The 27,403-nt window shown below is 40.6% G+C and overlaps 5 protein-coding genes across 12 annotated transcripts in view; 2 read left to right on the top strand and 3 right to left on the bottom strand.

The window, feature by feature from the left end:
* raph1b (Ras association (RalGDS/AF-6) and pleckstrin homology domains 1b) overlaps positions 1-7,281 on the bottom strand; it is a 41,270-nt gene extending 33,989 nt beyond the window's left edge. Inside the window, exon 1 of one of the 2 annotated variants that reach the window (XM_044110427.1) lies at positions 7,195-7,281. The gene's annotated coding sequence lies outside the window, so the exon portion shown is untranslated. Of the gene's footprint in view, positions 1-3,464; positions 3,712-7,194 lie in introns of those variants that run through there. The other variant, XM_044110426.1, reaches the window with a different exon arrangement.
* LOC122827455 lies at positions 4,664-10,756 on the top strand. Its single transcript, XM_044110447.1, has 4 exons — positions 4,664-6,252; positions 6,905-7,243; positions 7,353-7,501; positions 9,722-10,756. Exons 1-4 carry the CDS (start codon positions 6,192-6,194, stop codon positions 9,833-9,835), a joined length of 663 nt encoding a protein of 220 aa, XP_043966382.1. The 5' UTR covers positions 4,664-6,191; the 3' UTR covers positions 9,836-10,756.
* On the bottom strand, positions 7,188-16,491 carry fastkd2 (FAST kinase domains 2). 2 transcript variants are annotated; one of them, XM_044110433.1, is made up of 11 exons: positions 15,345-16,491; positions 15,157-15,260; positions 14,965-15,073; positions 14,486-14,609; positions 14,218-14,357; positions 13,931-14,103; positions 12,946-13,103; positions 12,621-12,854; positions 12,458-12,539; positions 11,355-11,469; positions 10,842-11,057 (listed from the first exon to the last, which is right to left on the bottom strand). In XM_044110433.1, exons 1-11 carry the CDS (start codon positions 15,984-15,986, stop codon positions 10,947-10,949), a joined length of 1,992 nt encoding a protein of 663 aa, XP_043966368.1. In that variant the 5' UTR covers positions 15,987-16,491; the 3' UTR covers positions 10,842-10,946. The 2 variants fall into 2 exon arrangements, with proteins under 2 accessions (XP_043966369.1, XP_043966368.1); XM_044110434.1 differs by lacking the exons at positions 10,842-11,057; positions 11,355-11,469 and adding an exon at positions 7,188-7,307 and having other exon boundaries at positions 15,345-16,479.
* Positions 16,492-16,700: 209 nt separating this feature from the next.
* mdh1b (malate dehydrogenase 1B, NAD (soluble)) lies at positions 16,701-20,274 on the top strand. Of its 6 annotated transcripts, XM_044110440.1 has the most exons (10): positions 16,701-16,824; positions 16,922-17,034; positions 17,583-17,717; positions 18,181-18,323; positions 18,415-18,583; positions 18,651-18,993; positions 19,085-19,226; positions 19,658-19,833; positions 19,918-20,057; positions 20,205-20,274. In XM_044110440.1, exons 1-10 carry the CDS (start codon positions 16,803-16,805, stop codon positions 20,223-20,225), a joined length of 1,404 nt encoding a protein of 467 aa, XP_043966375.1. In that variant the 5' UTR covers positions 16,701-16,802; the 3' UTR covers positions 20,226-20,274. The 6 variants fall into 6 exon arrangements, with proteins under 6 accessions (XP_043966375.1, XP_043966372.1, XP_043966374.1 ...); XM_044110437.1 differs by lacking the exon at positions 16,922-17,034 and having other exon boundaries at positions 16,719-16,824; XM_044110439.1 differs by lacking the exon at positions 16,701-16,824 and having other exon boundaries at positions 16,831-17,034.
* Positions 20,275-20,505: 231 nt separating this feature from the next.
* Positions 20,506-27,287, bottom strand: retreg2 (reticulophagy regulator family member 2). The gene is made up of 9 exons (XM_044110435.1): positions 26,868-27,287; positions 26,406-26,509; positions 25,246-25,276; positions 24,911-25,040; positions 24,735-24,819; positions 24,331-24,468; positions 24,100-24,197; positions 23,517-23,652; positions 20,506-23,348 (listed from the first exon to the last, which is right to left on the bottom strand). The coding sequence occupies exons 1-9, from the start codon at positions 27,119-27,121 to the stop codon at positions 22,636-22,638; spliced, it is 1,689 nt and encodes a 562-aa protein (XP_043966370.1). The 5' UTR covers positions 27,122-27,287; the 3' UTR covers positions 20,506-22,635.
* Positions 27,288-27,403: the final 116 nt, after the last annotated feature.

Here is a 27,403-nt window from a genome sequence, read left to right as displayed (position 1 = left end):
AAGTGGGAATGAGCTAATCTTTGAGTGTGTGTATATGAATATGAAAAGGCCAACAGGAAGAGCAACCTGCTATCTGCAGCAGCAGACGTTTTGCAGGCTTTGGGCAGCCCTGGTTAGACATTTGTCTTTGTTTGCAGACATTAGGGGCAGCTGCCACCAAAGGTCAGTGAAATGTTGGCAGAGCGAGGCCCTGCAGAGGCCGGAGCCACGTGCCCTGGGAAAAGCTGAGGACACGCCCACTTTTCCTGCCTGTTTTTACCCAAATCCCACTTGAACAGTCATGTTTTGCTGCGTCTGCAATTGTGGGATCACATTTTCATCTCCAAAGCTTTATCCTTTCACTCCTTGATCTTTATATTCTCTAATTTTATCTAGCACAATGCCAAGATCTACGCAGAAACTAAGATGAAATCACACAAAGTCATTTGTGAAGGCAGACTGAATTTTAGTTATTGGTGTCGGAGTAAACGCATATCACACTTTTCAGGATTGTAAAAACATATTTCTAATTCTACTTCACAATTGTGCACTATCTATCAAATAAAACCCCAATGAAATACATTGATGTTTTTGGTTGACAACATGTGAAAGACCTCAAGGGGTCTGCATAGTTTCACAAGGCCCAGTATCAGGTTCTGGTCCCCTCCTACACCCTCTGCCGCAGTTCCCAGTTGAGCTGCGTTTGAAGTGCCATCCCCCTTATAGCTGCACCTCTGGCTGTAACACAAGCCGGGTAAACTTACACCGACCACCATCGGCACCTCCAGCCTCATCTTTTGAGCTTTTGTGAGGTGTGGTCTAGAGGGACTGACACACACACAAACACACAAAAAGAAAACATGAGCAGCTTTTTGGATAACCCATCCTGTGGGTCAGATTCATTCTTGAAGCTTAAAGCTTACATAAGAGGGGACGTTCTTATCTTACCAACAACATTCCAGGGAATCAAAGAATGCTAAAAACAAGGAAAAAATTTTATTTTTGTAGCTTCAGGAAGGAAATCAGACTGAAAGTTTTTATCTTGTTATAGCACCCTAACTGGATTTTTATTGCAATATGCTTGCATGCATTTCCTCATCTGCAATAACCCAGTTGGGGTGAAACTCACAGGCCTGAATAAGACAAGAAAAGTTGTCTCCAACAACAACAACAAAAAGAAAAAACACAGCAAACATGCCGCAGACCTTTGCATTTACACAACCAAACGTAATTAAAGTCTTCAGGAGAACTTCTGGACTGGGATGGAGCGCAGGAAACAGACGCCGCTAACAGCGCCCGAAGGAATACATCAGCGAGTTTTCCAGATGTGTTTAGGGGCATCTTTTACGTCACAACTCTGACAAGACAAAGGGGGAAATCTGATCCCGACGTGCTGCTACTTTCCTCTCGCTACTTACTACTTGAAGAGGGAGGATGCAGAGGGCTAGTGGTTATTTTCAGCCCATTAACCGCACTGTAAACGAATGGATGGTCTACATTGTTGCAGGATTGTCTCCATGCCCAGAATAATGTGCTTCTACTCTACTGCTTTCTTGATGCAAATCAAGCGTGCTATAAGGCCACAGACGGTCTATTATAATGTGGGGAATAAAGGCCGGGCCAAGTGACTCTTTAGTGGCTTTTTGTCATGTTGTTCAGCTATAAATCAAAAGTCATAGACTGCGAAAGAAAAAATGTCAGCACAGAAGGGAATAAACTAGTCAGGCCAGCTTTAGTCACACACAGAAATGCATGTGTTTAACAAGCCAAATAAGAGGCAAAACATATGTAAATGAAGTGAGGTGGTTACCAAAAGAAAGAAAACGCTTAATGCTGGGTAATATAGAAAAAGAGGAAGGAAAAAACAACAAGAAATGAATGCAAAATTGCCAAAAATAACCATTCAAAAATAAGGGGAAAAAGGAGGGAGTTCTTGACTTCTCTGTCCAGGTCCCTGGACAAAAAATACTCTTGAAGTCTGTGTGCGTTTTCTGAACGGGTTGAAGGAGAAATGGATGGGCTAGTAGGGCTTCAAAATCAATCCGCTGCTGTTACACCACTGAGGCACCAACAAAGGTAGCCGCAGCTCCGTGTCACTTTGTTTATGGAAAGTTTGTCCAAGCTTTAATGTTGCTTTTTTCAAATGCTTCTGATAAAAATATCCAAGCCCGACGTCCAGTAATCTGCTCTGTTTGAGTGTAGGATAACACCTTCAATGTGTATTAAAGGCGCCAACTGATCCACCATGGCATTCCTGTAGCTGTCAGTTTTGCAATGAATCTGAAGGGGCTTCTAACTGAAGACTAAAATTATGTTTGTAAGAGGTACTACAAACAATGACTACAGGCGTCACCATGTTGAAATTATGACTTCTTAGTGTCAAAGCCATAACTTCAGAGGTAACCACATGCTGCATAAATCCCACTTTAAAGTGTTTTGTGAAACAAACTTTTCCTTTGCCTTATGGCACCCCTTACGTCATAGCACCCTGAGTGGAAAGCCATAATAACCCATGACAACTCCTGCAGCCAGCTAGAAATATGGCTCACTAAGGTCAACCCAGGGTCACCAGCTTCTTGTTGTTCAAAACACTCCAAAGACTTCAGTGGAAAACAATTTTCAAGTCATAAATAATTATTTTATGGACACTCCAGGGTCCAATGAGAGCTGAGCACATAATAAGGGGAGCCATTGGTCAAACTGGCTGAATGTTATCCAATCTGCTGCGGCCAGCGTCACCCAACAAAGAGGATTAAACCGGTGGTGATGAGCTGCAGAGGAGAGATGGTTCATCACCGGCTGTACATAACCAAAACACCCACAACACGTTTATTTTACAGCATTCCTATCGTGCTGTATTCCTCAAATTCAGCAGCGAAAGCCCGAACATTGGCTCGACATTCTCCTCGGCCATTACCAGAGGCTGAGCCAGCCTCCTCCCGGTGACAGGGTGGAGGCTACATCTTTTTTGTTTAGCTGGGTGATGCAGGCAAGAGGAGAAACTAAATTCACCCTGGATATACTCCCGGGCAGCGTCAAAGCCGGGCTTTGCCAACAAAAACTGACAAATCGCTCCCAAACAATGAGCTCATGTTGAATTGTCCCTCCCAGGAGAGCGGCGGCTCTTTTCCCAGTCGACCCAAACGCTGCACAGCCTCTCTCCCTGAGAAAGGGATTGTTCAATGGCCGCAGATGAGGCACATACTCTCCTCATTCAAACATCCTAATGCAGAAATCAGCCAACACAGAGAGACATACACAGGCTGGTATGGAAGGATATGTTTTTTTGTTTGTGTCTTTAAAGTCAGAAAGCTACTTCTTGTTTTCTTTTCCCCGAGGTCACAGTTTGGGATGGGCTAACAATGTGTATATACAATATTAAGGCTACATCAATGGGATTTTATCCATATAAACAGCTTTAATAAAACAGAATAAAAACGATTAAAGTCCCCGACGTGCCAGAATTGAGAATCAAATCTACTTACTGTGAAATGGGATTCACAAAGAGGCTTCCCGTTTTTCCCTCAGTGCTGTCCAATTTAATAAATAAATATCCTCGTCCTCAACGGGAGAAAATATCGGGACAAACTCCTGTTACAACGTGGATAATTAACGATTGAAAATTATGAGTCTATTTTAAACTGTCCTCATGTTTCCACGCGATCCCTCGCCTGCAATCCACAAATCTGTTCCCATTCCCATTCTTCTCTCCCGCAGCTGCTGGGGAGACACGCTGCGCGTCTCCGTCGTTTCCTGTCCAGCCCAGGAACGGACATGGACGATGCTTTCAGGGGCCGTCGGAAATTACATCAGGACAGTAGTATGGGGAGATACAGCGTCTTGCAAAAAGTTAACACACAACTAAATATTTTTAGCAAATCTGCTCACGTTAAAACTACAAACCTTAATGATTCTGCATGAATCTTTTTTTTTTTTTTTTTTTTTACCGAAAAAAATCCGAAAATATTTTTACGTTAATTCGGGGACCCAACATAATAGTTTCGATCCCTGGTTCTCAAACTGAGGTACATGTACCATTGGCGGTACTTGGGTTGCTTTTAATGGTACTGCTGTGAAATTGTTGTATTAGTTATTGAACACTAAAGACAAATTAACTACTGAAAGAATAGTAAAACAGCCCAGTCAAAGTGTAGATCTAAATCCGAGAACCAGAGACGAGTCATGAAAATTCATGTTCACAGACTCTCCGTCTAATCTTGAGCTATTTTTTTTTTAAAGCTGCAAAAAAAGAGAGGTAAACATTGTATAATTTTCCATACGCTACATAAAATCCCAATGAAATACACTAAATTTCATGTTGTGTGAAAACGCATCCTCAGGTCTGAGGTGGGTGTTGCAGATTAAAAGATTATTGTCATCCATATCGATCTCTGTCCTTCTTTTCTGATTTGAATGCTACACAATCCTACAAACAAAATAGATATTTTCTTCCTAGTTAAGGTTTCAAACACCTATTAATATAAGTAAACCGATGCAAATGGAAACGTGAACAGTAATTTATTTTTTATTTTTAAGGCAACACAGGGTATTAAAAGGAGGTAAACCATGTCGGGTACCAATAATGAAGCCTACAGGATGAGAGAGAACCACCAGAATGATTATAAAGTGCTTTGTTGCCATCTAGTGGATCTACGTGAATGTTTCTGATCGCTTCTTCTTTTTTTTTTTTAAACCAAGACGTTTATGCTGACAGGTTTCACACAAGTCATCTCCTACACCTGGTCTGAACATGCTTTTCTTGTGCATGCTCCTGAGATAATGACTCATAATACTTTGAGTTTCTTAATCACTTCTCATAATCGTGTCTTTCTCTGCCTGTCAGCATTTCCCGAAATCACACAATGTCAAGCGTTTGCTGCTGTCAACCAGAGGGTTCGGTAAACACTCCACCTGGTTCACGGATTGGGTCACTGCCCTTTTTTGTTTAGTTGTGCAATCACAGAAAGGTACTTCAGACGGTCGAGCCCAAAGCGGAGATGTTTGGATGTGTTGCACAATGTTACATTAGGAGAAAAACAAACTAAAAAGGGAGAAGCGGATGCTGGAGGGCCGTAATTTGAACTTTTAGAAGTGACAGCACTGGCCAACTTCAGCTGCACTCACAAAAAACTCGCCAGTCTTTCTCTGCCACTGCCAAACAAATTTTGGTAGAGGGAGCGTTTTGGTGTTGATCTCGGCCATAAATTGAGGCGATCGCGAAGCAACGAGATATTAAAACTGGGTCCTACAGCAACTGGTGATCCCTTATTTCCACTCTTAGGAGCTTAAACTGTTGGCTGAAGAATATGATGCCGGCTAACCAGCATGACGTGGTGGTGTCAGGCTAACTACAAACATCCAAATTCACTAAACACCCAACAAGAGTCAGTAGCAGACTGATCTGAAAGTTTCCTTACAAATGTTGCACCATTTACAGGAAACTAGAGATGCTATCCAACATCTACGCTGTAAAAGGAAACTTTTTGACAAACAGAAACGACTTCAGGACTTTGCAATAATTTTTGTGAGGTGTGTGCTTTCAGTCAACTAACACATAGAACCTCACATCATTTTACATTTAAATTCTTTATGTACGCATGTGATTTTAAAGGAATCACACTTATACAAACTTATAGCTTCATTTTCCAGCAAATATGTTCTATTTCTAACAAGTAAGGGTCATCTGGGGTGCATAGAGCAAATAAAAACAACACGTATCAGTGTGTTTTGTGTGACCTCTGTGTGGCTTTCATTTCTCCAAAATAAAATATCAGAAGTTAAACAGCACACACAAAAGAATGCAGGGTGTGGGGGGGGAGCAAATATTTGATGATTTCTGTGTTTAATTCATGATACGTGATCACAAGCTGTAAGTCACAGAAGGTCATAAACCTCAGGAGAGAGCGGAAACTTCAGAAGAGGAGGCGTTTTCTGCCACAGGATGTTTTCTCTCGAGAGGGCGCGTGAGCTTCTGTCACTGCAGCTCTGTGGGTGAGCTTCGTTCGGGGGGTAAAGTGAGGATGTGATGTATTAACATGACAAGAACACGTGCGTGGAAGAGGGGTTGACTGTGTCGGGGAGACAGATCAGATTCCTCTGCAAGCACACGGCTTCATGCAGCTCGTCGCAGGAGCTTAGAGTTGGTCGGTGATGAGGGAAGATCCTTCTGCTAGAAGCAAGTCGTCACTGTCCGGTCAGAAGTCGGGACCACGATGGGAGTTTACTGGTTGTTAATAATCCTGCTGAGCTGCACGTCATCTTGCAGATGCAGCGGTAAGTTAAAAACACAATTTAAGAGTTTACAAGTTACGGTAGAGGTTAGACTGACAATAGGAACGGTTGCCAACTTTAGTTAGGCAATTCCAAAGAACGCAATAATGTGTGGGACAAGTACAAGTCTGGTTTCATCTCTTGAATTATTGTTATTTAGTCTATTTATATGTAGCGTCCAACAAAGTAAAAAATTCAAGAAAAGCAGCAAAATATCATTCAGCGACAAAGTTAAAGCAGTCTCTGCAAACACAGAGTTATGTTGGACAAAACTGAACTTGACACACAACTTTGCGATGACACAGACACAGCAACACTGGGTGACTCAACTGTGCCACTCGCTTCACAAACTTGTATTTTCATCCTGCCTATGAGAAGTTAATGTGCCTAAAACGGCTGATATCAAGCAGATTCCACTGTGGGCGTATGGTTGCTGCGAAACAACCATTTCCATTGTTAGACGAAATTAAAGCAAAAATATCAAGAGGGATGGATTTCTAAAGCTCCTTCTTGATAAAGCTCTTTTGATTTGTTTAAAGGGCGTTTTGAAAATATTAATTCAGAACATACATTTAGCAATCAAGCACAAATGAAATGTACGATCACTGCTAGAAACTGTATTAATGCTTAATCTCTTTCACGTTTTTCTCTTCAGAGCAACAGTGGGACGTGCAATGCACAACAGAAAGCCCGGAATATGTGTTGGTGCCTTGCCCAAACATGACTGCCGGTCACGCCAAAGACAAAGACACTGAGGTGACATATAAGCTTTTCGAGAACCAAAAGCAGATTCAAGTGTGCCCCAATACTCAAAAACAGTGCAACCGAACCGATCCAGACATCCTGCTAGAAAAAGACGAGAAAGGGACACTTACAGGTTTCAGGATTATGAGAACAGCAAGCCCAAAGCAAGCAATCTACATGTGTGAGGGTACAGTTACTTACCCTCCTCCTGTCATCAGCAGCAACAGCACAGTCCTGGTCCTTGAGGAAGGTGAGTATGTCAGAGACGACATCAAAACTCATTTCAATATCAAGTGTGAATATTGTAGGATTAACTAAAAAGAAGAAGAAAAAAAACCTTTAACATCTGGTTCTTTCAGGACAAGGATGCCGGCGAAAAACAGAAGAATGTAAAACAGACAAACCAGAAGAGCAAAAAACAGGCATTCCTGTATGGATCTGGATAGTGGCTGTTGCACTTCTTTGCACCTACAGCCTAGCAGTTACTATTACTGCCTTGATTATCTGGGTAAGTAATTCCTGAATGTCACCCATCCCAAGAAGAAAACTCAATCATTGATTGATTTTTTTTTGTCAGTGGAAAGTCAAAATATTTCTTTTTCTATTGAACAAAGTAAAACAAAAGTTTCTCCACAGCTAACAATCCATTACAAATCTTCTGAACAGCTTAAATATGCTTTATAACCATGTAACTAAACATTTAGGAATCTGTGATGGTAGCAAAAACACCAAAAGCAGAAGCTGGATAATAAAATGTCTGTCAAAAACCTTTGCAGCACTTTAGAAGCTACCAAGAAGTAAACAAACTTTAGACATGTAAATGTTTGTTATTAAATGGTAATTATACACTAATTATTACCTAACCCATAGTAAATGTTAATTGGATATTAATGTAACTTTATTGTAATTCAGCATTATGCAAGTAACATTATCAAATGTTTCTGAAGCAAATATTAACAAGGAATTTAGAAACATTAAGCATAAAAATTAAGCATTTTTAAATGTAATTTAAGCATGCCGGTTGCAGTGTACTGATTGTAATAACGAAAAAACTGAACACTAGCATCATCAAGAGAATGTTTGTTCTCCTGGTCGGGTGTAAAACATTCAACTTTCTCTTCAGTTCTTTTACACGAATTGAAAAGTTGCTGAAGTGAATAATTACAGCTGGAAATGTTTGCGGCAAGCTGGAGGTTTGTGAATGTAACTTCCAGCCAGTCTCCAAATTTGAACATCCCACTGAATTACATTTTCACACCCCGACGGCGGCATGCTAATCGACAACGTTTTGCTTGGGCAGTTGTTTTTGTCTTTACATTTTTTACATCAGTCACCCAAAATTTACGCTGTCAAGCATAAAGGTGTTTCTGCTTTGGTTTTTGCACACATGCACAGGGAAAATTACTTCTTCAATATCTGACGTCAACGTCTGCCTTCTTTGCATAACGTGAGGCTGGCAGCGGCTTTTGTGTGACTGAACCAAATGATGAGCAGCATGTCAGATCTATACTGCATGGATCTATATAGGCATTGCACAAAGACGGTAGAAAATAAGTGACGAAACAACTTAATACACTTTAAAAATAATCCTATTTAGAAACAGAAGACTAAAAATAAGTAACTGCAACTTTAAATTATTTGTAATTTTTAAAAACCATGTTATAGAAAGCATATGCCACTAGTTAGTCATTTCATTAATTATCTGATTGGTGGTAAATTTGTAGAACCTGACATTAAAAGCTTAAACAACTATTTATTTAACTTAGAGGAACATAAATACTTAATATTTATGTGCTTATGAGCATTTTATTATAAAACAGCATTTTTAGTGCTAATGGCTGCAATAAAAAATACAGATAAAGGGCTTTATCATGTAGCATCACCGTATTTGAAAGTTAAGATGCTCAGCTCTAAAGCTTTAACCACCAACAGTGTCAACAACACAAAAAGTTTATGAAAAAAAGGATCTCAGACATCTGTCAAATTGCCACATATTTGTGATATAAAAATGTGAAAGCAGAAGCATTTTATCATAAAAAAAAAGCATTCAGGCCGGGCTGGAATAATCTAAAAACAAAGGGGGAGAGTTTATTTTTGGCTTGATGAAAACAAATTTAAAGCTAAATTAAAAAAAAAAAAAAAAAAAAAAAAGCCTGTTTGAATACGGCTACAAGACATTAGGGAAAGATGGAATAATATGTGTGGAAGTTGCAAGAGCGATATGATTTTCTATAAATAAATAGACAAATGAAATGGAGATGTCTTTTTGCTTTGCACTCATGGCAAACATAGACTCAGAGTGAAACACGGTGACAGCAGCAATGCTATAAAGGGTATATTTTCCTCTGGTAAAACTGGGTCAAGTGAAATAAAACTGTGAATTGTTCCCGATATCAGTCAGTTCCAAAAAGAAAAGAATGGCTTCACCTGAAAAAATCTTTCCCCTAATTAGGTCTTGTATGTTTCTCAATTGAATTGCACAGGACGTATGTCACATTGACAATAAGAGTTTGAAAATGTTTGTTTATGCACTCCTATGTTTTAGAAGTCTGCCAACCAAAATGGATTACAACCATATTTTTACACATTTTTTTTTACATATTTTTCCAACTCGTAAGCAAACCGCAAACGCCACAACTTGACTTCAAACTTTTGATTATACATTCTACTTCTCTGTGTAGATTTACAACTTCAAGTCACTGATTCGGTTGCTTTAAATGTCTTGCAGTACAAGATGAAGGATGTAGATTCCCAGAGCGACTACATAAACACCAAACCCAGACCTCCTGCGAAACGCAGGAAGAAAAGAGGACTCCAGCATCCTATACCAAAACACTTTTGATGATTCAGACATTGCAGGATCATTTTCCTTACCACTCCTTAACACACTTATTACCTATAGGACTTACAATAAATATAACATAACTGTAATCAGTTTCTTTTGTTTAATTTTTTTTTGTGTGTATTCATCTCTAGCAGAAGCAGCACTTCCTTTATGTGGGCGTCTGAAACAATGATGTGTATATTAAAGACAGTGTCAGGTTTTGCTCACTTCCTGTTTCGCTCACTGTAAAAGAAAGATGCGTGCTTGGGAACCCCTATCTTTGTGGTCGAAACAGAAGGTGGTGTCTCAATGAGGGGACTCAACCACATTTAAGGAGTTCTCTTGAGTTTGTAAATCAGTGCAACACCTTGTGGATCAACACTGACCACAACTTAAATAAATAGTTTTACAAGCTGAAACACCTCTCCTGCAAACATGTGCTCTCATTCATTTTCTGAGAATCAACACAGAGACCAAACTGAGGTTGATGACTATCATAAACACAAGGAGCTGCAAGCAGATTGAAAATAACAAGCTGCACCATTTCCTGTCTCCCTACATTTGTTTCTTTTTTCTTTCTCTTCGGTTGTTGGTACTTTCAGCAGAGGTCGGAGCTTCAAAGGCGCGCCACCTTTACCGTGCTCACCTTGCAGTTTCTGTGCAAGCGCTCACGCTGGTTTTATTGGTTTCATTTAGTAGCAAGTTTCTTTTCACAGTCACCACAAGCACTGACGGAATTAGCATAAGGTTTCTGTGAAGCCTTTAAACTGATTTGGGAGTTAAGCAAATGACTAAAAACACGTATAAATGATTTGTCATTTGCCAGTTATTGCCCAGTTTTTTTCCACAATGACTGAATAAGCAACTCTCAGAAGAAAAGATCATCTCAGGTATTTGCTGTAATGCCATCATAAAGCTGTTTGAAAAAGAAAATGTTTTTATTATGACAAAAAAAAATGCATTTCAAAAGCAACAGCTCAGTTCTTTCATGCCGACAAAAACAGAAAATACATTCAGAGCCCTTCATTTTTAAACACTTTATTAATAGTATTATATACAAGTTTTCATTTTGACAAACAATTAATTTGCACAATAAAACCTGAGCCATGTAGAGTTCTGTGTCATGTGTTTAGGATTCCACTTGTGGCTGTGCTTCTGATGCGTGTTCTGGAAAAATGAGTCCTCGCATCTTATCTGTCATCTCCTCCTCAGATGAAGATTGTAGAAGTTGCTCTGTTACCTTCAGATGAAGAATACAAATTCAAGTGTTGCTTCATCTGATAACAGCCGCTATTTCAACTCAATATGCATAGCTACATCAACCTGCTCGCATTTTATCAGCGTCACATTCCAGGAAGACGTTGTTGCCCGTAGATTTTTGAACCGTACGAATTCACATCATACTCAAAGCAATGTTCATTCAGTACATCTAATAAATTGTTAAAGTATGGCTGCGCATTAAGAAATTAAGTAACCAAACTGTCAAACTGAGAGACAACAGGGAAGATTTATGGGTACAATAAGACAAAAGTCTCACCAAGACAGGAGCGTATCCCAGAATCTTCAGATGACGGATCTGGAGAGCGAGGGGCCCACGGGGGTGTGAAGTGCCAAAGCAAAAACTAGAGTTTGGTGTATAAATAACAGCAATTCTAGAACATGAAACAAACAAAAAAAAAAAAAAGACGCGTCAGCTTTAACAAAATAATTGGATTTGGATACAGGGGGTTTGGCTATGTCTTTGAGGGAGAAAACAAAAACTAAAGATAAACTTTTTCAGTATGATTACTCACATTTTTCATGAATTTTATGCAACAATTCTTGGATGTTTTAAAACCCTTTCTGAAAAGTTTCCCTTGATTAATCCTGTTAGTGTGTTTACTTTGATTATTCCCTTTTTCTTTTATTTTGAATTGTCTAGTTTTGTTCAGCATCATTTCATTGTTGCTATAGTTCCTTATGATTAGTTTCTTAGTGCTATGCTTCCTCTATGTTTGTCCTCATATTCTGAGGTTCCTGTCAGGCCTGTTTCTCCTTTTAGTTCCAGTTGCTATTTGGTCGTACTTCAGCTTTTATGTCTTTGCAGTTAAGGCCCTTGTACCCACCTTTGCTACCCCATCTCAGTTATGCCCCAGCTATTTAAGTTTCAAGCTTTTCTTTGTCCAAGCAGGGTTTTTAAGTTGAAGTTTTGGCTTTTTAATGAATCAGAAAGTGTTTCAGCAGTCTTCTGAAGATCTTTCCCGACACTTTATTGTTGATTTTGTTAATGTTAACAGAACCGTACAAAGAACTACATCTGTAGGACTATCTTCTGCTGTATTTACCCAAGTCTTTATGGAAATATGCAGCATCTTGCCATTAAATGGAAATCTATTTGGACATTTAATTGTCTAAGACATCTAACTTCACATGTTTGGACTTTGTTGCCGTAAACCGTTGTGCAAACAGCAGTTGCACGTGAGAAATCACAACGGACATCATTACCTGGAAACATCCTCGTTACCCGCTTTCATAGCAAACTTTACCAAATATGAACATTAGTTTTTACCGAAAAAAGATAAACCTACCACAGATTGCAGATTTGCAAATAGCCTGGGCTTAATTGTGAGACCAACCAGTCTACTGCTGCCATTTCCTTACCTTTGACTGCTCTCTGCTGGGGACATGCTGCTTGTTTCCGTCACACATGGCTGGTTTGGAAGAGGTTTGGTTACAACACCGTCTGAGAGCGCGGACATAAAAACACGTGTGTTGAACCGGTTCGTGCAAACCAACGTCTTTCCTCCAAGACAAAGATCTTTACCTATGACATAGAAGTTCTCCACCACCAACATTTCCTGCAGAGTTGCATTCGCCTGATCTGCCACCACACTCTGCAGGCTCTTTGAGAGGAGCGGATTAACCGACGGGTTGGGAGTGGGGTTCCCCAGGACGGACGGGGGGACGATCAAGGGCTGAGGAAGAGGAGGACGGTCCAGACGGAGACATATGTCCACTCTCTGAAACATCCTCTCCTTGCTCTTTGTGAAACTTGCAGCTGAGAAGAAAATAGTTTAATTTAGAAATGCAAAATCAAGCACACAAGCACAGCCTAACTTATCAGAGAGTGCATGTTTATGGGTCCTTACATGCTAGCTGCTCCTGCGTACTACTACTCAGGAGCTGCTCCAGCAGTGCAGATGGGAAGTGATTCATCCCACACAGGTAGTGGGCAGCCTTTAGCAACTCCAAGCCAGACATTGTGGGCAGATAGGAGATGAGAGCATGGCTGAGACTATCAAGAAACCTAAAGATATGAAAAACAACAAGGAAAAAAAAAATTATCTTCAAATATAACAGCAGTAGTTAGGAACTTAATATACGGTTCCTAGATGTCTGAAATATTAGCCTCAATGTTTCTACAAGCAGAAGTTGGTAAAAGCCAAAGCCTGATCCATAGAATGCTGCTCTAACAATTTAAAGGAAATCAGAAAAAGCAACCCATACGAGGACATAGCTGTTGTTTTTTGTCCAATATTATCTTCATTTTATGAAAAACTAAGCAGAACAAAGGAGGAAATTTCTGCTTACTTAATGTGACTGTTTTCCCAGAGCAGCTTGAACTGGGTGCAGCTCATCGTGGGATTATTGGACTGTGGTCTATATGTGTGATTTAATAAAATACTAGTAATTATTTTGGAGAAAATCCTAATTACAACATGCGGAGGAACACAGCATTTTCCCACAAAGGTAAAAGCTTGATTGTCGTGAGTGTGTACATTACATTTATACAGACTTTAACTTCAAGGGCTTCCTTGTTTTGACAATATGAGCAGAAATTAATGTCCAAAACATTAAAACTATTAAATTATACTCACCCTAGTGTTTTTTAAAACCCTGGTTTTGTTGCCAGAGCAACTGTAAAGGCCAGGTAGTGATCCAGATACAACAAGACAACAGAGGAACAAATCTGCACCTTCTCCTAATTCATCACGTCTAGCACTTCTCTGAACATTAAACTGGTAAATCGTCAATAATTTTGTTAGCTGATATATATTTAAAAGTAAAAGTAAAAAAACATCTTTAGTCAGGCAATTCTGATTGCTAAGGAATCAGAATTGGTTGGTGACTTACGCCGGTCTTTGATGCTGCAGATCGTAGTTAAGCGAGGAGTAAACCGTTAAGACAGACAGGAGGTCTTTAAGGGTGAGCGCATCAGGGTTGGCAATTACTTTTTCAGCATAACGCTCCATTAAGGAGGTAGGACAGAAGAGACGGTCCTTAAATGCACACAGGAAGAAGACCAACTGAAAAAAAGAGGGTATATTAATATGCAACTGAATATAGTTGGCTTTTTCTTTTTTCTTTTTTTTACAAATGTCAACAAATAAAGATTAGAAGATGAATGTCTCTTCCAGCACCTGCTTATTGGTCCATATGTCGAATGTGGAGGCAACGTGATCTGAAATGCTAGTAAGCAAGTTTGTGTCTCTGTAGAGAAGCTCCTTATAGGACTGCAGTATCTTGTACAGGATGTTAAAAGGAATGTGATGAAGGTTGTCTACCAGAAAACACAGAAATAGGAAGAAAATACACATTAAGTACCAGTGAATATATCTCCTACATATTTTTTAAGTTTGTCAACAGTTCAAGTGATTCACAAGTCTTTCCTTGCGGTTAAGGTGTTACCTTTGATTTTGTCACTACAAAACTTCAGCAGCGGTTTGGAGTGGAACCCCACAGTGGCCATGGTGAAGACCATGTGCTGGGCATTGGGGAGGCTGAACTGGTCGGTCATTGATAAAGCCTTTCTCTGAAACACACGGGGTACAGAAAATCTGACAAGGCAGATTCGGTCCAGCAGAATACAACACATAACACACAATTTTTCAGCGTTTTGACTGGAAAACGATGGATGGGAGAATGGATAGTTAAATTAAAGCTGCAAACATATTCAATTAATGTCATTATTGCATATTCAGTATGTGAAAATCACAAATGAATGACCCAAATGAATATACTGGAATTTGTGGCTGTAAAGTGGATAAATGTAAAAGCAAAATTCTAACAAGAACGAATAGATTTGCAAGATCCTGTACATTTATTTATAAATTCAGATAATTAAGAGAAAAGTCATAAACCCTAAAGTAGTGAAGACTCAAACTTACCTCTAGTTTCTGTTTGAGCTCTCTTGGAGCATCTCTTCCCAGGAGACGCATCATGGTCTGGAGAGCCAAAACATTTTGAATCTCAGGAAGACGGCCCTCAACCACCAGTCTGAAGCATAAGAAAACTCTGTAAAATAAGCTTAAAAATCTACTGACACTATCTAATACTTGAGTTGAAATATCAAGTGATACCTCATGCCTTCCTTTAAAGCATCCACATTCTGACTAGCCTTCATACGCTCCAGAGCAGAGGCCAAGATGGACAGCGCTTTCTCATCAAAGTCATTCAGTCTCTCCTGTTTGCGAATAAAAAAAATTAGGGTCAACATGAATAGAATAGAGTGTCTTTAAATTGCAGAAGACAATCTCTGACTGCTCACCTGGCAAGTTCGAAGTAAGGTCTGGATCACGCGGCTGCGCTGAGCCACACCCAGGTTGATCACACTCAAAAGGGAGTAGGCAACGTCCTTGTTATGCATGTACTGGATAGACCTCGTCACCCTTTGCAGAAGATTTTCAAATTCAGGATGCTCAAACATCAGCTGCAACTCGTAGCGCTGCTGTTCGTCCGACAGCTTCTTTGTGGAGAACCACATGTGGCTGAGGCACTGGCTGACCTGTCGATTTGTGGGCGCGTACTTGGATGTGAGGTCTAACACGTCTGATGGGGAGTTGCAGCCACGCAGGAGTTCCAAGAACGGGGAAGTCCTCTGTCTCTGCTCTGAAGAGGTCTTGTTGAGTTCATCAGTAGAAAGTGAATTGTCTGTAGTGAGACTGTTGCTGTCTTTTAGATCGTCATTGTCCTTCTCACCATAGGAATAGAACCTTGTGGTACTAAGAGTCCCAGAAAGGCGGCTTTGGTACAACCTCCCGCCCCAGAAGCCATTTGTAAAGCCATTTCTAGATAAAGAGGAGTCTTTAATTGATGCTAGCACCGAGATGCTAGACCGTTTCCATGGAAACCTGCGGCAGCATAGGCGCAGTGACCATTTTATGATGTAATTTGTCACCCAGATAGTCATATTGTGGAATTAGATTGAGTTTAATTACATAAATATGTAAATTAAATAGGTTTTGTTTGCTGGTTTGAAATAATATGCAGGTCATGTATATTTTAATATCAAGCAGCTGAAACGTAAACAGGCAATACGTTACTAATTTCCAATGTTAATCAGTAACACTCATAAATAGAAACCAGGCACAAGAAATTATCTGTTAGTAGGAAAGACCAACGTATTCGGCTAACAAGGTCAAAATACTTCCCTCCAGTTATGAAATGACAAGCTAGCTCTCGTTAGCTGCCCCCTTTTTCAACGGAACACAAACACATACAAAGCAAACACTGTTCTGTAGGCTTTGCACTTGCCACTCCATAAAGAGTCGAAAAGAAATGTTCGTTTAGTGATGGTGAATAAAGATAAAAAATAAGATAAATATTGCCTAACTGATGTTAGCGTTCACTCACATGGGCAGGTGAAAGTCGCGTGCGCTGCAGTATTGTGTCCCCCCAGCAACGTCGACCTGTCCTTCACAAATTTTCCTAATGAGCCCAGTATTTTTTTAAAAAGAAAAATCTTCTCTGTACGTCAACCTCACACTGTTGGACAAAGCATTTAAAATAATAGTTCCTAAAAATAATATATGCTTATATTAGAAACTATGTCTATGTTGTTTTTTTTTTCTCACATGTTGAAATCTGAAAAAGTTTACATTTATATTTTAAGGATTTATGAAAACTGTTTCTACACGGATTCAAATAAACGCAACAGATCACCTCGGTTGCCAAGCAACAAACGCCTTCTGTTTTCAATTATTAAGATGCGACAGTACGTTGTAAAATGGCAAAATTTGTGCTCGCTGGTAATTCTTTATCTTATTTTATTTTATGTTTTAGGATATATTTCTACTGATAATTATAGTTACATGAAGGACGTATCAAAAATATCCACATCTATAGGTAAGGCGGACTGTCCTCTGTATGCCGAAGCGGAGCGGTTAGCAGACATTCTGCAGCGAACCCTTCCGAGCTTCAGGGTCCATAAGATCCCCGTCCTACCGTCTGAGTGGGAGGTTGATATGTCTCTACCATTTTAAAATTTTTCATGTGATTTGTAGCACCTTTGTTGTCATAAATGAAAAGAGAGAAACATGAAGTTAATATATGGACAATAAAAAATACAAAAGTATCATGCCATCCATTACGGAAGCCGAGAGGGGACGTTTTCTGGAGCAGATGTTCGACTTTTTTTGGGTTTGTTTCCAAAAAACACCTCAAAAACAGTCCCTACTGTTATTTGTACTGTTTTTTTTTTTTCCATTTCTTAGAAATAGTCTCCTGTTGTTTTTTATGGATTAATATACATTCATCTTCTGTCAAATATTTTTAATAATAATTTCTAATCTATCCTTCTCTCAGTTATGTTTTTATACTTTTATCTCAGTGTGAATCTGCTTCAATTTGACAGTCACTTTTGCCGCCAGTAATTTCCAGAGACAACAATGTTATTTCTATTCTATACTAAAACCGTAATTTCACCACAATACACCATTCTTGTGTTTTATTTACTCTTGTTCGTCCTTCTCTATTTGTCTCTATACTTTTTCTTTTACTCTTACAGAGATGGCTTGAATCCACATGCAATAAAAATGGCTGGAAACACGAGGAAAGTCCCATAATTTGGAGGGAGCTAGTCGAACAAGGGGGCAAAGGGATGCTCTTGGGTGGTTACAATGACTTTGTGAACCATTGCCAGGTAGAAACCGACATGTTCTCTGGTTAAACATACAAATCACCTATTGACTTTTCTGCTATTATATTAACTGCTATTGTTCAAGTTGGCCCAAAATCTCCTTCTTAGACTTTCAGATCTAATACAAATACCTTTATATTTTTGAAGTTAGTTCGTTTTTTTTTTTACCCTGTGGTCTCACTTTGTTGTCATGCTTGGAAAATGTAGTTTTCAGTAGTTCTAGTTTCTCTGTAGATGTTATTATCCTTTATTCAAACCATCTTGTGAACTTATCTTTTTTTAAAACTGGAAATACTTATTGCTGTAAGGTGGAGTCTAGAGGGTCACATAAAAAGCCACGGCGAGCCAGATTTGACCCCCAGGGCCTTGAGTTTGACACCTGTATTTTGAAGGGTAGTTTCAAACTCCATGGATATGTTAAGAATTAACCTTCAGATTAAATTAATTGTTGATTATCGTTGCATAGGTCTACTACGGCGTCACGTCGAAAATACCCGAAGATGAGTTGGAGTTAATTGTAGCAGAGAATCTTGAAACACAGCTTAGCCTCATTGCTGAAGAAGAGCATCGCCTGAGTCTAATTCATCCCTGTAACGTATGGATCACAGGGTAAGTCAGGATGATTGTTTCAAATGGAAATAGACCTACCCCTTCAATCTGTTTGCCTTCATATTTCTTCTGTTTTTTGTTTTTTTTGCAGCGCTCTCTGCTTAACATCCCAAATCTTGATCCCACTCCTGCTGTCCGATGAGGCGTTCCCTGACGCTCAAACGGTCGCTCTCCATCTGCTGCACCTGAGCGGGGATGAGGAAGAAATGCAGATGCTCAAGTCGGACATTGAGGATTCGGCACTCAGTCTGCTCTATCGGGTACATCGCCTTGACGTGACTCAGTCGTGCGGATTTAAAAATGTAATCCAACACCGCGAATTCACAGGTGACGGTTCACACAGACCTGGAACAGGCTTTCCATGAAGCGCACGTCGTCATTCTGCTGGACGATTTCAATGCCGAATCAGGGAGTGAGAGCAGGAAGGCCAAGAAGCAGAGAGTTAAAAACTTATGTGAGCGCTACAGACAGTATGGGCGCCTCATTGATGGACGCGCCAACAAAGAGGTGAAGGTGATGGTGTCAGGGGTGTCTTTCGTCAACATGAGATGCTCGCTGCTTGTGGAGAACGCTCCTTCCATCGACAGCCACCAGTTTGTTGCCATAGCAACCCAGCTGGTGAATGAAGTCAGAGCTGTGCTCGCAAAGAAGTTGTGCGTGATGTCATCAGGTGTCTGCTCTACTTCTTCTGCATAGAAAGAAAGAAAGAAAAGTAAGGAAAAAGAAACAAGTTACCCTAATTTGATCTTCCTCTGCTTCAGATGTCAAGGATGTCGTCGTGTGGGGGAACATCAGTGGCAATTTTGTCATTGACCTTCGGCAGGCGAAAGTTTTCAACTATCCAGGGGCGGTCAGGGTGCCGCCTCCCTTTTCCCTGCCGGTCCTCGGGGTTTTATACGACAGGTTTGTTTGACAGGACTCCAGCTAGTTTTACAACAGTCCTTTTTCTTTTTAATGTAGGATCATCAAACACGCAGTGAAATATTCAGGCACTTCTGTTGCAATTACCCATAGTGCTGTGTGCAACTGTGTAAAACAAAAGTTGAGTGGAAGGAAAACATGCAGTAGCTGCTTTACTGACCTCGATTGACTTAAATCCCAAAAAGTGAATAAGGCTTGTATTAGCTTGCACTTATTAGAAATCATAGTGAAATAAATGAACATTTCAGTTTAATTCCACCTCGTTAGAGTTCACGTCCGCCAGCTATCAGCTAAAAATCAGCTTGTGCAAACAATGTCAGCACAATGCACCTGACTTACAATCTGCCATAAATGATCGCATGCATGATGTGCAATGGAGCAGAGCAATAGATAAAGGCCTCCTTTTGTTCCAGAAAATGGATAGAAACAGAATTCAAACCTCTGGTCCATCAGCAGCGCGAGGCCTTGCTTTCAAACACCGGCCGGGAAGCCGCAATATCAGCCACTAACGGGATCCTGCAAATGCTGAAGGCTTGGCACGGAGCCTTTGGTCCAGATGAGATTTTTTCAGTCGGTATAGATTGCGCAGGTTAGGACCCGGGCGCACGGATTTACGCAGCAGGACATCGAAACGTGCGTTGATATGAACACTGTTGCAACTTTCTGCACTTAGACATCCACGATCTCCCACACGGCATGGTCATCTCAGCTCCGGCTACATGTACGGACGGCAAATGGTTTCTTGTGGAGGATGCGGCTATTGAAGGAAAGCTGTTGGATGAACTCGAGCTTTGTGCAGATGAACTGCAGCAGGTTTGGCACAACCTACTGTTGACTAAATATTGTTTAAAACTGCAGTCCAGTTATCTTTAATGCCATTTTTTTTTTTTTTTCGACGATCTGAATCATGTTTTTACATACAGCCCCAACTTCATAGAGTGTTTTCTTTCCATTTTCCAGGAAAGGGAATTCCAATTTTGAGATCCTGTTTGAAAGACGTGAAAACAAATAAAATGTTTGGTCAATTGCTTTTCCTTTGGTTTCGGTTTGTCCTTTTATTCTTCAACCTTCACAAAAGTGAAGGTTGAAGTTTTCGTTTTGCCACGTTCAACGTCAAATCGGTTCTGCTTTGCTAACTTTGTGGATAAAGGAAAGATCAAAAACTATATTCTTTTTTTCCCTCATAATTATGTGTCACTTTTTATAGTCGCTGAACATAAAATGATTTTTCCATCACACGTTACCAATCCATCTCCATGTATAGAAGTCTTTAAACATTAAACTTTTATTTCCATCATTAGTAACAAAATATCAAACTGAACCTCTTTTCACCTGAAGCATTCAACGGTTTGTTTTTTGTTGTTTTGTTTTTTTTTCCCCATCACAAGTTGTGCAGTACTTTGTCTGAAGACAAGGAGAACTTGAACAGAGTGCTGTTTTTACATGCAGAAAATACACTTCCCATCTTTTTTTTTTTTTTTTTTGCACTTCTACACTATTAGCAACTGGGAGAAAACAGAGCAGAGATTAGTAGAAATACGATGCACTACTACTGGGCAGGAAACGGAGACGTCTTCCGCTGTGTTGCGTTCGCTTTTGTACAACCTGAGTCGGATGCCGAGTCGTTTATGAAAGCAGAAAAGGCCCCTCCCTACGGACTTGATTGTTTCTGAGCCAATTGTTGTAACAATTCCCAAGCCGTTACAAGAAAGGGAGAAAGAAAAAAATTTAATAAAATAGCCAAAGTCCCCTGAAAACAAAATGTTCCTACATGCGCGATACACCGCATGCATGAACAGTAACAGACAGTGACAGCTATGCACATGAAGGGCCTATATAACATTTTTTTCAGTCACAAACAGACAAATTATGTACAGATGACGATAGAAAAAAAAATAATAATTGCGTCCTTCTTCTGTTTTGCCACACATGAAAGTCACTTGTGTGCCATTTCTATATTCATAACATCCAATAATGTCAAAGCTGCAATTTTCAGGCAACGAGTCACTAAAAAAACAAAATCGCTTCTTCTTTTTTTTTTTTTAAACGAAAATGCAGAGGTTCAGTAAGGGATTCGTGTAATTTTCCTACAATTTACATCTGGATGTACACTGTGCCATTAAAACACCTATATACAATCAATATGGTAGCCAAAAGGATAAAAATAAACTTTCAGTCTTTCTATACTAGCTGGCTGTTAATTTAAATAATTTATAGCATATATTAATAGGTATAAATCTTTTTACCTTCCATCATTTTTACCTTCTCCCAAACTTATGCTCGGACGGATTCAGCGAGTGAGCTACTGTCATCAGGAGCCAGATTCTGGTTGCCAGGCAACCACAACCCGTAACCAACAATCCTTCATTCAAGTTCTGCCTCCTCAAACATTCAGGAGGAAACCGACACAAACCTCTACTGTACCGTCTCAACCAGGGGACACATTTGTGGTTCAGGTACACTCATCATGGGAAGCAGTTGCATTAAACTCCATAGTTCCCAAAGGTCAAGCACGGTGGTGGTGGCAGCATCATGGTGTGGTTTCATTGCCTCTAGAACAGGTGGTTGGACAAAAAGAATGAAGACAGGACTAATGAAAAGTAACAAACATCCAGTCGTGTCCACACAACGGGACAGTTCTGGACTGGAAAACGCTTCTGGAATCAACAATACATTTATAAACAAAGCAATGTGTGTTTATGTAACAACATGGATATTAGTGTCTCATTTACTGCAGCAGTTGAGAAACTGGCTATGCATATGCAATTTTCTGATCCCACCCCCCCATGACAATCACTTAAAAAAAATATAAAAGTGGATTAGAGAAAACCTACAAAAAAAACCCCCAAAAAACCCGAAAGCTTCTTCCTGTTCTCTTTAAGAAAAAAAAGAAAAAAAAACTGATAACTCTTTTCCATGATGAGTCAACCTCTGCTAGCACTGCATATAAAGGGGAAAATTTAGGGATTTTATCTGAACATGTTATACATTTAAACTTCTCTACAAAGTGCTGGCTGCTTCCCAACTGTAAGACTGGAACAGTTTTCCAACTTGAGCTAATTTAATGCCAGACTTTGGATCAATTACGGGTTAATCAGAACCAGCTTTTCGTTTTTAAATGAAAGGATATTGGGAGTAGCAAAGAGAATGGGAGAAGTTTGACTGTAAATGCACTAGAATGGGTAGCTCTTGAATAAAATGTCCCCTTTAAAAGGTACAGTAGAGTTTTGTTTTACTGAATGGAGCCTCACTAGTAAGCTGCAGAACTAATGCATTTTATATATATAGATCTATATCTATCTATAGATAGAGAGACATATGTATATTTGGGGTTTTTATAGATATGATGTACAAATAAAAGCAAAAGCAGATGGAAGGGGGACCAGTGGGGCTATGACTGTGGTTGCTGAGGTGCGTCTGGATCTGGATCTGCCCCCCCCACCTCTCTGTCCAGACCTTCGTCCTCCTGCTCCAGTTCACTTTGGTCCAAAAGCTCAAAGTCCTCTTCCTCAGTTGCTACTAGAGTGTCATCCGGGTACTCTTCGCCAGCTGCGCTTTCCGTTGTCGTAGCCCCGTCCTCCGGGTCTCTGTCCGGATCCGGGACTCCCACTGTAGTGTCGGCGGACTGGCTGGGTGACTCCAGAGCGCCCGGTAGGGTTTCAGTCGGGAGGAAGTCGGCCAGGGAGGGGTCCTCGCCGGAGCGCAGCAGCGCCGACAGAGTGTTCTGCACGACGGTGGAGATGGCTGTGCTCACTATCTCCTCGCTCAGAGCCTCCAAGGAGCGCTGAGCGCCCTGACTCACCGCCGCCTCCGCCTCTTCCCTGATCCCCGCTGCCGGCAGGGCACCCTCCTCGCCCCCCGGTGGCCGTCTGTGTCCATTGAAATGCGTGTTCACAAAGTGCAGAGGCGACGCTAGGTGCTGGATGAGGAGCGTGGCGGGGCTCAGCGGTTCCTTCTCCGACTGGCCGCCATCGCTCTGAGCTCGCGGGGGGAAGTGAAGCAGACTGTGCTCTATGGAGGGGAACTCCTCAACGGAGGGGAACTCGGGAAGATCCCGCAGGTAGGCCTCCTCCGGATCACTGTGGAAACTCTGCGGGTCCAGGTCTGGATCAGAGAAGCGACACAAATCTCTTACTACCTTAATAGAAGCCTACCAACCTGATCTTTAGTTCCTCCTTGGAAGCAAACATCTCATCATTCATTGTCAGAATAATTGATGTATAAATTAATATCTAAAATAATTGCAGAACTGACTGAAGGGGTCAGACTTACCTTCAGAGAAATCAGTTAGTTGAGGCGTGGTGGCTCTGGAGACCGGGAAGCCTCCGCTCTCCAGGATGGACGCTTCTTCATCTGACAGTTCAGAGTCTGTGATGGCCATTGCCAGAGCTGTCGTTTTCACATCCACCTTGCAACAACACAAGCAAAAGGAAAGAGAAAAAAGAAAGTTAGCTGAAGTTTAAACGTGAATCTCGTCTTTGCCTGAAAACTTTTGACGGGGGAAAAAAAAAGAAAATACTTCTTCTGTGGTGACGCCGGGTTGCAACATCAGTGAGACTTAAAGTAAATTAATCCAGGAGCTCAAACAGCTGCTAAGCACTCTGAATCAGATCTAGGAAGAATCCTGAGACTAATTACAACACATGACACCTTCACACACCTTCCAGGTGCAGGAATGTAGTCGAACCTGAAACACTCGAAATGAAGACACTCACCATAGCCCTCAATTTCACATCCAAGCTCCACTTTTCTCCTGTTTCCATTAACAATCCCACATATATATATATATTGCTTTCTGTACACATTTCATATATAAATATATATTATATAGCTTCTGTGTAGTATGAGTCCATACCGTTGGAGCAAAACAGGACAATTCTTCCTCCTCTTCCTCGCTCTCACTTTCGGTTTCTGCTCTGGGCTCATCGCCCTCCTCCAGCTCCTTTTTTACCTCTGTGGAAAGTATTTACACACATAAACGCAATAAATAATACGTGATGCTCTATCGGAAAAAAAGTAAAAAGCAAAAACAACAACAACAACAACAAAAAAAAAAGTTAACCGTTTTATTGTAACGAACACTCACTCCTCTTGTCGTGCTTCCGGTGCTCGGTGTCGCCCTTCATGCTGTAGTCCAGTTTCATCAGAATCGGCTCCAAGCCGGTGTACATCCTCTGGATCAGCTCATGATACACCACCAGGGGCCACAGCAGCACGCTTAGGGCTGAGAATAGGCACACATGAAGAGAAGACGTACACAGATTTTATTTCTTTTTTTTTAAATGGCTTTCTGTACACATTTAATAAACCAAGATGATAAGGGATCTATAAGGAAATATGCAGTTTTAAAGCTGCACATAATGGTTTTTTTTTCTATCAACAGGATTGTTATCAACACTGCGTTTACTCATTATCCTGCAGGCAGTTTGTCACGACAACCAGACAGCTCGACTGTGTTTCTGCATGACAATTAGACACAAAATGACTCACCTATGATATATGAAATCATGATTCCTGGCACATAATGTCCAACCAGAGCGAGCACAAAGCAGCCGCTGCACATCATCACACAGAACTGGGAACCAGAAAAAGTATTTTATAACCAACGTTTTATAACTATTTATACAAATTCCCTTGGTTAAAATGGACTGAGCGCCTGAACGCACCCTTCCATGGTTTCTGCGTTTGTACTGCAGCATCTCCTGCAGATACAGGCAGCAGGTCAGGTAGCTCTCGGCGAGGTGGTGGCTGAGCTCCGGGACGCTGAGCAGATGATGCTCCGAGCTCAAAGTTGGGCTTTAATTGAAACAAAGGAGGCGTGCAAAGAAAGAGAAAATTAACACCTGTGAAGAAAACAAATCTGCCTTAACCTGCAGCCTGAAATATGAACGTGCTAAGCTATCATCTTCACACACTGACAGAGAAGCGGAGGACTAAAACGAAAAATTGTTTTCTAAAAGGAAAACCTGAAAACACGCAGAAAATGTGATTTTAAGCAGACCTTTGTGTAGGTTCAGCCTCAGCATGTTGGACTGTAGGGATAAAGAAGAAACATGAAAAATGTCTTAATTTTACAGATAGGTGCATTCGAAGTTATCTTTATCCAGATTCCTTATTTTCAAATCAGAAATCAAAAATTATTCCTTTATCTTAGTACAACGCTGCCTTAATCTGGTGCAGTTAACAAGATTCAGTGTTAGATACATAATTTACTTTTAACAAGCACACTTCTTAAATACAATTACAGTGAAGAGTGCAGGACAAAAGTCACAGTGGTGGACTCGCAATGCTCTTCAAATGACCCTTTTAAATCCAGTCATAGGGTGTCGGTTCAAGTCTCTAAGCTTTCACACTTATCCCCTCCTCAACTTCTTCCTGATCACTATTATCGGGACTTTCTGAACTCACATTAAAGCTGAAGATTTCAAAATCAGGATTTTATTTTTGTCTTATATGTTTTTACTACACATTTCTCCCTTTTAGATATGGGAATTACATAACTACAGTGGATTACAAACATTAACTACTGAAATGGAAAAACTTCAAAAATGATGGCAAGTCCCTGTTAATTAGTTTGCGCAATGATCCCACCAAGTCTTTGTGCTTGCATTTTTTTATTTTTTTTTTAACTTTCGAACAGTTTTGAGGTGTAATTATGGCAACAAAATACTGTTTTCACAGCCGATTAGCCACTCCAAAGTTTTAAAAAAAACAAACTTTTTTTAAAACTTGAACCACAACCTTAAATTCCAGAGGAGTTGAAAAGGATGTGTCATGCATTGATCATAATGGGAAAGGATCATATCTCTAACGTCTCTCTTCCACAGTGCATGAGACTCTCATACAGATCCTTCCAACCCACAGCATCACCTTCCATAACTCTTGAAGACACGTGGATGATTATGATTTTCAACAACATTTAATTTCCCTTTTGGGATAAATAAAGTATCTTTGAATTGAATTGAAAAACAGTGCTGAGATGATGCAAATTCTATCACCACAAATTTTCCTCAATGTGAAAAATCTTGACCAGACATCCGCGTGAGGAGCCAAGCCATTACCCAGATTTATTATTGCCTTATGGAGTGTGAACACAGTGAAACAGCCTAGAACCAGGTCCAAAAGACCGCCAGTAATAACAGTAGTTAGACCTGAGCTCACCTGTAATGATGGGCAACTTGGGCTTCCATCTCTCCAGCAGCATCAGGCCCAGCAGGGACACACTCAGCAGGAACAGGGGCCGCAGGGAAGTGGAGGACAGGACCCTGTGGAGCCAAAAACAGATCCTTATAACTTGCTGATGCATTAATGGTGTCGGAGTCCAGCGAGTCTGACACCGACAGCTGGTCCACAGCTCCGACACACAGCAGGGCAAGAAATGTCTGTTTGAGCAGCAGCAGGTGTTTCATTAGGAAACAACTTATTTATTTACTCAACAGACACGGCTAAAGCTTTCCGTGCTAACTGTACTTAAATTACAAGCTAAGTTAGCATCAGGCTAAAGACGTGGGATTAGCTAACTTCACTTGACATTTATTCGTGCTACCTACGCTGACATCAGCTTAAAATGTGATTAAAAGCTGTTTTATTGCTAAAACCTGGATAAACGGACTCATTCATTACCAGAATAAAGTGTTAAGAGTCAGGGCGGCTGAGACGCTATACAGCGGCCTCTCCCAGACCAGCAGCCTCTGCACCCACAGCAGCAGGGGCTCGTACGGCGATAGCCAAGCTTGGAGACATTCCCGCAAGCGGTCGAGCTCCGGGTTCCCGTCCCCGCACGCCTGCTCCGAGGTCCCGGCAGGGAACAGATCCTCCAGGCCGACCGTAGAGGAGGTTAACAAGGGGCGTTTTGTGGCCTCCTCTCCGCACGCCATGTTTTTTCCCCACTTTTGTTATGTTGTTTTGGAGATCACGGGGTATATGGAACGGTCTATGTCAAGACAACACTCTAAATGAAAACTACAGCTTCCGGATTACTCCTTCAAAATAAAAAAACACTAAACCTAAATTTAAGAAAAGGTTCTTATGCAGTCAAAGATTAGAAGACTGGCAAGATGCTTTAAACGCATACAAATTTAAAAGTAAATCTACGGAAGAGGATTTGGGACACCGAAAAAAATTATTCCGACTTTCTTCCATTAATGTAACAACGTTTA

This window comes from Gambusia affinis, linkage group LG24, assembly GCF_019740435.1.
Source record: "Gambusia affinis linkage group LG24, SWU_Gaff_1.0, whole genome shotgun sequence".
Lineage (NCBI taxonomy): Eukaryota > Metazoa > Chordata > Actinopteri > Cyprinodontiformes > Poeciliidae > Gambusia > Gambusia affinis.
Note: the sequence above shows the minus strand (reverse complement) of the source record. Positions and strands in the feature narration are given on the sequence as shown.

Bases quoted from the DNA above. Each gene is read 5' to 3' on its own strand.
- LOC122827455 (XM_044110447.1), top strand. From the start codon at position 6,192: ATGGGAGTTTACTGGTTGTTAATAATCCTGCTGAGCTGCACGTCATCT. The intron at 6,253-6,904 runs GTAAGTTAAAAA...TTTTCTCTTCAG, and splicing joins GTCATCTTGCAGATGCAGCG to AGCAACAGTGGGACGTGCAA. The intron at 7,502-9,721 runs GTAAGTAATTCC...AATGTCTTGCAG, and splicing joins TTACTGCCTTGATTATCTGG to TACAAGATGAAGGATGTAGA.
- fastkd2 (XM_044110433.1), bottom strand. From the start codon at position 15,986: ATGACTATCTGGGTGACAAATTACATCATAAAATGGTCACTGCGCCTA. The intron at 15,074-15,156 runs GTATCACTTGAT...CTTATGCTTCAG, and splicing joins GCTTTAAAGGAAGGCATGAG to ACTGGTGGTTGAGGGCCGTC. The intron at 14,358-14,485 runs GTAACACCTTAA...GTTTTCTGGTAG, and splicing joins TTGTAGTGACAAAATCAAAG to ACAACCTTCATCACATTCCT.
- mdh1b (XM_044110439.1), top strand. From the start codon at position 16,888: ATGAAGGACGTATCAAAAATATCCACATCTATAGGTAAGGCGGACTGT. The intron at 17,718-18,180 runs GTAGAAACCGAC...ATCGTTGCATAG, and splicing joins ACTTTGTGAACCATTGCCAG to GTCTACTACGGCGTCACGTC. The intron at 18,584-18,650 runs GTACATCGCCTT...GCGAATTCACAG, and splicing joins CACTCAGTCTGCTCTATCGG to GTGACGGTTCACACAGACCT.
- retreg2 (XM_044110435.1), bottom strand. From the start codon at position 27,121: ATGGCGTGCGGAGAGGAGGCCACAAAACGCCCCTTGTTAACCTCCTCT. The intron at 26,510-26,867 runs GTAATGAATGAG...TTGGCTCCACAG, and splicing joins ACTCTTAACACTTTATTCTG to GGTCCTGTCCTCCACTTCCC. The intron at 25,041-25,245 runs GTCTGCTTAAAA...TTTCAATTAAAG, and splicing joins GAGGCTGAACCTACACAAAG to CCCAACTTTGAGCTCGGAGC.